The sequence below is a fragment of the Octopus bimaculoides genome, chromosome 15 (genome assembly GCF_001194135.2).
Source record: "Octopus bimaculoides isolate UCB-OBI-ISO-001 chromosome 15, ASM119413v2, whole genome shotgun sequence".
Lineage (NCBI taxonomy): Eukaryota > Metazoa > Mollusca > Cephalopoda > Octopoda > Octopodidae > Octopus > Octopus bimaculoides.
Window position 1 is genome coordinate 39,396,530 of NC_068995.1, and position 9,192 is coordinate 39,405,721.

The window sequence follows — 9,192 nt, forward strand, 5'->3', positions numbered from 1 at the left end:
TATATATATATATATATATATATTCGACGGTCTTCTTTAAGTTTCCGTCTACCAAATCCACTCACAAGAGTTTGGTTGGCCCATGTGGTTGGGAAGCAGACTTCTTACCACACAGCCACGCCTGTGCCTATATATTGGTATATAAATATTACATATGATCCAGTTGTTTAGCTTGCACATCTGCAGTTGAGTAGCTTTCAGAGTATTGCTGAATCATCAATATGTTTTATACGCATTTTCTACTTTTAGCATTCCCTTGATAAAGAGAAACACGAAGATTGAAATACACACAAGACATAAAAAAATACTAAAATAAATAAATGAAAAAAAAAAAAAAAAATTGTAAATTATCAGCTAAATAGGCCAAAATTAATAATTTATTTATGACTCGTTAAGTAACTCTGATGGGAACCAAAGGCAGCTATAATTATGAGTAGAACGGCAGACAAGTTATTATCCCACTAGGGCAATAAGTTGACCACGCATCCTAAGTCTATCACTTACAGACAAAAGAGAAGGAATCCTTCTAGTTTCCATTTTGGCTGTTATTTATGGTGTTATTCCATTTTTATGAACGGTAAGACATGTCTATGTTTAAAAAGGGACAAAATAAGGGTTTTTTTCTTAAATTAAGATTTTATATATTGATAAGTTTTGTCATTGATTGATTTTGGTCTATTTATCTTCTAATTCACATTTTTGGTTTTTATTTCCTTTACTTTATAAATTACTTTTTATGACTTCTGTGTATTCTTATTCTACGTGTTGCTCTTTGTTTAGTGAATGGTAAAAATAGAAAACTCGTCCAAAACGATGGGAAACTATAGGTGATTCAGTAGCGTTCTGAAAGCCATCTCTCTCTCTCTCTCTTTCTCTCTCTCTCTCTTTCTCTCTCTCTCTCTCTCTCTCTCGCTCTCTCTCTAGCTCTCTCTCTCTCTCACTCTCTCTCTCCCTCTCTGTTACTGTCTCTTTGTCTTTCTCTTTCTGCCCACCCTCTTCTTATGGGATGATCCAATATTTATATATATATATATATATATGTGTGTGTGTGTGTGTGTGTGTGATTGAAATTTTTTATTTCGAAATGCATATACTACACAAAATAACACAGGTACAACAAGGATGTTTGGAATGATGATAGCACTGAGCTTCTCATAATCCGGAATACTTTCCGAGCAAGATCTTGAAATTTCTACGGCCGTCACACTAGTTGAAAGGCACTTTCTCATTCATAAATTATATAATTTAATTATTTAAGTAAATTTGAAATTTGTCTAATTCAGAATTTTGTTAACGAAGGTGACAACCTCTGATTAGTAAAAGTCAGTAATCTGGTAATTCTTTGGAACAAAAGATTCCGCAAAATCGATTCTGTACTTATATAATAGCATTAATAATAATGATAATAACAATAATAATAATAATGATAATAATAATAATAATAATAATAATAATAATAATAATAATAATAATAATAATAATAACAACAACAACAACAACAACAATAATAATAATAATAATAATAATAATAATAATAATAATAATAATAATAATAATAATAATAATAATGATAATGGTTTTAAATTTTGGCACATGCTCAACATTTTCATGTAAGGGGAAAAGTCGATTACATCGACCCCAGTGCTCAACTGGTACTAGATTATCGACTCCAGTATTATTCAACTGGTATTTATTTTATCGACCCCGAAACAGATGAAAAGCAAAGTCGACCTTAGCTGAATGTGAAGGTAAAAACGGACTAAATGCTGCTAAGCATCTTGCCCAAGCGCATTAAGGATTCTGCCAGCTCACCGCCTTAAAAAACAAAAATAATAATGGATTCAAATCTTGCCACAAGGGCAGCCATTTTGGGTGAGGAGATGAGCCAATTACATTGTATCCAGTGTTTCACTGGTAATTAATTTATCGACCCCGAACTCAGAACATAGCGACAGGCGAAATACCGCTAAGCATTTCGTCCAGCGTGCTAGAGATTCTGCCAGCTCGCCGTTTTAATAATAATTATAATAATAATAATAATAATAAATGTGTTTACTGGTTGCACTCGCTTGTTATCTTCGATTCTTAGTTTTATAAAGGTTGGGAAAATTTAATTTGAAGACAAATACAAATTAAACTTACCTGAGATACATTAAAACGGAATGCTTCTTTGAAGTATGTCGGTTGTTCAATAATTAATAAATAAAATGTCCAACTACGACAAAAGTTAGCAACCATGATAGCGTAGACTGGTTTAGAAGTAAAGAATTTCTTCCATGGCGTATTATGCGTGGTCTGTATAGAGGAAATGAAGAAAAGAGATGAATTATAATCATTTATAAAGATGATGAAATCAGCATTCACACTATAGTTATGTGTGATATATGCATATACGTACATACACTGACAAACACGCATACTTCGAAGTCACTGTCACACCACTTGTAATTGTACATATAAGAAAACACAATTTGTTTCATATGCCGGTTACTGTGGTAGAGAGAAACTAAACCAGCAACCGGAGTGGGGGTGGGTGATTGTCAGAGACGCTTGAATATAGATGAACTGTAGCCAGAGAATTTGCTCTGAGTATTCTGTTCTTTGCAAAGCAATCAAATGACATCTAAGAAACGATTTCGAGAATTATAAACTGAAGAAATTGATGCAAGCTGCAAAGGAAACGTAAAGTTTAAGAAGATGCAAGAGAAGGTTGACACTTCAGAGGTGAGACGTAACAGTGGTTAAGAATGAGGATGGGCTCTCGGGGTTAAAGAAAGGGAAGATGAAAGAAGAATGCAAAAACGTCTACACTAACCTTCTTAAATCTTTAGGGAAACTCAATCCCACACGTTCACAAATGCTGGAAGTAGTCCCACTATTATGATCAATGAAATTGAAAACGCCCCTAAACTGATGAAAGGAGGCAAAGCTCCGATGAACGATGACGTTACAACAGAGATATTCAAATGTAGAGGTGAAGATGAGTGGCAAATCTTCGTACCCTCAATGTAGAGGGAGTCAGATAATATCCTGCTTCAGAAGAAGGATAATGAAGCAGATTTAAACAACTATCGCCTCATATGTCTCTCGTCACAGCTCTATAAGCTTTTCACAAAGATCATAGTTACCAGACTATCCAAACAACTCGACCACCGACAGCCGAAAGAGAAAGCAGGTTTTCATAAGAACTAGAGTATCTGGGAACTCTATATAACTGCTGTCATTCATAGAAAATCTATTGTTTTACTGTGAGAAAATTGCTGTTGAAGTGTTAAGCGAAATTTGGCATTCGAGGATCAAATCCACGCTATGCCTGCATGAAGCCACAACAAATACGGTGTGGAATAAAAAAAATGTATCTACTGTCAAGGAAAAAGTGTAACTGTAAAAATGCAGAATTATCAGAGTAATGGACATTCAAAAAAGTATGTATGTATAGAAATGTATGAAAGAAGTATTTAAGGTTTAAGATTCAAATTACAGAAGTGCAATAATAATGTTTAGCAGTTCAAAACTGTGAGTAGTGAAATGCAGAATTAGGTCGGCTGATTGTGAGAATCAAATATTGATCGCATCAGTAAAATGTGCAGGTGGTATGGGTTTTTTCCCTTGGGTTGTTCAAATAAAATATTAGTAATATGTAGTATATAGAATGATTCATTGAAAGGCCTAATTATCGATTTTTGTCAACGATCTAAGTATGTCACAAGATTTCCAGACATGAGTACTTCTCACGTGTCAAATAAAGTATAAAAGTGATATTGTCTGCAAAATTAGAAATAGGACACAAAAAAATCAATATTCAAAGTAATCGAACATAAACAATGAAATGAGTTATTTCCCTTGAGTATTTAAAAGAAATATTGTAAAGGTGCTATAGGTTTTTTCCCTTGGGTGTTTAAAAAAAATTAGTTATATGAGGTAGGTATAAAGGTCCCTTCCAGGGGTCGGATTATGGATTTTTCAACAATCTAAGTATGTCACGAGGTTTCCAGACATGCGTTCTACTCAAGTATCAAGTTTCATCAAAATCAATAAAACGATGTAGGAGGAATTAACTAACAACGCCACAAACAAACACACACCAATTTTCCACATATGTAGTGGATGTATAAAGACAGACAAAATTGAGAGAAATAGAGAGAGTGAGAGAGAAAAAAGAGAGAAAGCTAAAACAGAAATTCTATGATTTTACTTACAATAGCAACTGCAGGTTCCCCTATGCTGGATTCTATATAATGTCGCTCTTCTTTTGTTATATGAGGGTGTGTTGATGGCCTTTCATGAGATAGCAGGTACCAACATATACCCCAAATTATACCCATCATACCTACAAAAATGTAATTGAGAATCAAGTATATGAATGAATAAATATAAAGTGAGATAATTAGATTAGTCTTCAGAAAAGCAAACTGGCAGACATATACTGAACAATGTTTATAGACAAACAGGCACGTAAAAATACACACACACACACACACACACACACACACACACACACACACACACACACACACACACACACACACACACACACACACACACTCACACACACACACAGACTCTCACACACACACACGCACACACACACACACACGCGCACGCACACACTCACACACACACACACGCACACTCATGTATATATAAACACTAAAGTAAGGATTCAGATCGAATCAGGTACTTGAAAAGATATGCATCAGGTAGAATTGGACAATCTCCGTGGTTCCAGCCTATGGTTGGTGAGTATCAAATAGGATATGTCGGTTGTGTACACAGAGAAAAACCGACCCTATGAGTATTTGGCGCCTAGGAGTTGGTCCAACTCACGTGTTACTTTGAATAGTACGTTGTTGGTATACTCTAGGGTATCCGAGAAGTAAATTCCCTTGTTGTATTAAAATGAAATGAATAATAACATACGATGGATAATCGGCAACACATTACAACTGTTTCTTACGTAACTTTTTAAATAGAAGATTGAGAACATTACAGAAAAGCCTGTAGTCATCAGATGACAAGTAATTTTACAAACAAGAATTTTCCAAGAAAACCGCAGGAGTGTACCTGAAGCCTGTCCAGGTCAACTATGAAATGGGAGAATGATCAACTAAGTTGGCCGTTGCGGTCAACAATATAGTTTCTCAGCTTGTAGAAAAAAGATTTCAGATGGCATATTTATACTTATGTTAGATGCTCTATTTATGTTTAAAGGTGTATTAAATATAATTTTTGTAATTAGTATTGTATGTGATTTTTCCTGATTTTTCTTATTCTCTTGTTTTGTAATGTGTTCTAGTTTTTCCCCAGAACAGCTTTCATAGAGACTTAGATAACTATTCTGCAACTTGGTTATTTATTTTTCTCGGAAAATCTCCTACTACTATTTGTATTACTAAAGGCGGCGAGGTAGCAGAATCCTTAGCACGCTGGGCAAAATGTTTAGCGGCATTTCATCCATCTCTACGTTGAGTTCAAATTCTGAGAGTCGACTTCGCCTTTCATCATTCTTGGTTCGATAAAATAAGTACCAGTTAAATACTAGGGTCGATGTAATCTAATAATCTGTGAAAATGAAGTAGATTATCATACAAAACTAATGTGATAATTCATAATTAATAACTCTCGAAGATAATTTCAACAAAATAAACGTAAATTTGTCTCATTTGTAATTTATTGTCTTATTTTCAGTGTACTTCATCATCTGAGTTTAGACTTTCGAATGTCTGTTCGCGTCCTGTTATATATTTAAGGAACAAAATTACTTAGTACGCATGTCTAGAATGTGTATAAACACAAAATGACTATCGTTGCGACAAATGTTTAAACCGTTTGTGCATGTGTGCACGCGCGTGTGCATGCGTGTTGAGGAGTTTTAGCTGTGTATGCGTGTATGTGTTATCTAATATTTTAAAGCACATACTTACCAAAACAATAGAAGCCAGAACGCCAACCTAAATATTGCGTGAGAAGGCCTGATAAAGGCATTCCCAATACTGCTCCTGCGTACGAACCTAAAATATTAGAAGACGAGAAATGTAAAAGCAAATGGCAATGGAATTTCTGTTGTGATGTCAGATGAATTCATGATAAATGTAACTCTGCAAAAATATCATTCTTCTCCGAATTAATAAGTGTACTAATAAATATTTATCGTTTTCAATTTGCCGCTGATGATTGTTTATATGCATATTTTATAACACTACCTCTACACGATAACCATGTACTTTTACCTGTTGAGTTTGTTGATGATAATTTGATTAAAAGTAAAGTAGAGTGCAAGTCGAAGTCTAAACACCATCAATTTACCGATGGCTAAGTTGATTGTGTTTTCTTCATTCGTTAAGTTGAAATAAATTCATTTAGCGAAAACTGAAAGAATTCCCCTTTTGTCAACCATTCAGTGTCTTTCAAGCAACCTTATGTTTTCAAAAGTTATCAATTAGTGCATATATTTGCAAGCATGAGAAATTGAATTTCAGTGCTTAAGATATTCACTTGAAGCTGATGAAGCGTACTGCATAAACGTTCCATGCTTAGCTATCGGCTAATAAGAATGTACACCTGTTTCATTCTGTGATTGGAAAAATACTTCAGGTGATAACAGTGATATAATTAGCAATAACGCAACAAACATCAAACATGAAACCAGTGCAATCAGCAATGTGCTAATTTTTTAGTTAGCTAAGGAAAACTCTGTCTATAGAAAAAATTGAACACTTATACTAGCAGCTTATTGAACAAAACAAGGAAATAATGCTCTTAATAATCCACGTACATTAGATGGCGAATTGGTAGAATCGTTACCGTGTCGGTATAAAGGCTTAGCGGTAATTTGTTTGATCTAATGTTCTGAGTTCAAATGCCACCGACGTCGACTATGCCTTTCATTCCTTTGGGATCGATAAAATAAGTACCAGTTAAGGACTATGCTCATCAAAATTGACTTATCCTTCCCTCAAAATAACTGGCATTATACCAAGATGTGAAACCAATATTTCACGTACTTAAGGCGGGGAGCTGGCAGAATGGTTAGGATGATTGACGAAATGCTTAGCGGCTTTTCGTCTGTCTTTACGCTCTGAGTTCAAATTCCGCTCAAGATTGGCTTTGCCTTTCATCCTTTGGAAGTTGATAAATTAAGTACCACTTCAGCACTGGGGTGATCTAATCGACTTACCCAACTCCGCCAGAGTTCCTAGCCTTGTGCCAAACCGTAAAAACCAATATTACACATACCTATCCAACTGATCAAAAACTAGACATCACTTTGTCGACCATGTATTGTAGAGGAACTCGAACATTTACAAAAACCTTTAACACATTTGTATTCACTCAGAAATGATAAGACCTTCTCTTCAATAATTGTTTCGGAGGAGAAATTATTTTAATAGATTATGTGTGAAAACACTGTAAGGTTGGTGTATATACATGGCTATGCATTAACAGTTATTGACACCGAAGAAGTCGTTCACAATTGACTAAAGAATCTTGTTGTTATATGTAAACAGCAAAAAGTATATTTGCTGACAAAAGCCTTTCTCCATCTGAATGTACACGGATGTGTTAAATACATATGTGAAGAGGTTTATTTTACTCATTGCTACTTAGCGTGCTTTGAATTAATTAACTGCAGCTTGACAGAGATTTAAGAAACTTTTAATGATTTCATTGAGTGGAAAACTGTGTTTTATACCAATTTTGAAAATATTTGAAGAAATGTAAAAACAATAGAATGTGTTTATCAACACAAATGCAAAATGAATTTACCAGTCGTAGTGCAGAAGAAATTCAGTCAATATTTGTAGCTAACCTGAAGTGAAATGACGACCAATAAAACACAGATGCATCTACTAAATCATAACTAGCTATTTGCTTTCCTTTAAATCGACACGAAGAAAATAATCTTGTGGGAGTTGCTCAAACAAACATGAAAACAAGAACAAATGCAATAACTGAAATGTGAAAGATTGGGACATACGAGCTGCCAAATTATGTAGATAGTGATATGAGTGTTGCTCTATCATCTGTGATGAAATAAATAGGTTTCTGAAAGCAATCTATGCTATATACCAAAAAGTAAAATGTTTTGTGCACTTCGGCTCCAATCAATTTTAACTAGAAATAGTTAAATGCAAGGGGATAGCCATCATCGAAGAATTTGGTTTCTTTTGGGTTGTATTAAACATAAAAATATCATGAAATAATAACAAGAACAGAAAATGAAGAATGTAGCATTCAATTTTGATCTGATATTGGAAAGTTAAAATTATATATTTCAAAACAATGGTCAGCTATGGTCATTTACCAAAACTTGGTAGCCTAGAAAAGACAATATTTTTGGTGGTGGGATGGTATACTTAGTATACATATTTATACATATGTATACATATTTCTTGAAAATTGCTTCACAATGGAATGTATCTCTTCATACAGCCAAGTTACCTTATAAACACTTACATATTCCCTGATGATATTTTATATGCCTTCTATCACAAGTTTACTTCGACTTAACAAACTTTGATAATTTCATTTATAGGACATCCTATAAAAGGGGCAGGATTTAGAACCAATTTATATTGACTAAATACTCCACTATGTGTTTCATACGCCAAAGACAATCGCAAAGAAAATAAGTTGGAACTCGCAATTGACCGAAGAAGCAATGACCGAAGTCACAGATCAAACTCATAAGTGTATCATTGAAACACTTATCATTTTTATCGATCACATTATAAATTAAATAAAATCAAGGTTTCCTACTGACAGTGTCTTACCCCCTGTAAATTTGGTCACCTGGCACTTCAAATTTTAATCACAATCAGGATTCAGTATGCGGTGGAAATGAAAAAAACGTTTACAACTGTTCCATAATTTGTCCTTCCGCAAGCAAGATGTTATATGAAAAATAATATGTAATCATACAGATACATGAAAATATTCAAATTACAAAAACATTTGTATCTACAATGTCTTGGATTTCGATTCTTTAGTCCCAAAATACCACGCGAAATATAAACTGGTCACTGTATCTTGATTAAACAAAAGTTAATGCGAAATATTTGGAAATTATTAGCCTGAAAAACGGGGTTTTCACAGTTGCTCGTTTTGCAATAAACTTCGTAAAGTTAGTATGCAATTTCAAATACCTCGTATGATACAAAACAATGTGTACGTTCTTAGATTTTCATATAT

At 34.0% G+C, this 9,192-nt stretch overlaps 1 protein-coding gene across 2 annotated transcripts in view; it reads right to left on the reverse strand.

Moving 5' to 3' along the window:
• Nucleotides 1–9,192, reverse strand: part of LOC106873512 (vesicular glutamate transporter 1) — a 411,825-nt gene that overhangs the window by 38,510 nt on the left and 364,123 nt on the right. For both annotated transcript variants that reach the window (XM_052973285.1, XM_014920898.2), the window contains exons 6-8: nucleotides 5,925–6,011; nucleotides 4,200–4,330; nucleotides 2,143–2,295 (exon numbers count right to left, since the gene is read on the reverse strand). In XM_052973285.1, the coding sequence (XP_052829245.1) occupies nucleotides 2,143–2,295; nucleotides 4,200–4,330; nucleotides 5,925–6,011 (371 nt within the window). The remainder of the gene's footprint in view (nucleotides 1–2,142; nucleotides 2,296–4,199; nucleotides 4,331–5,924; nucleotides 6,012–9,192) is intronic.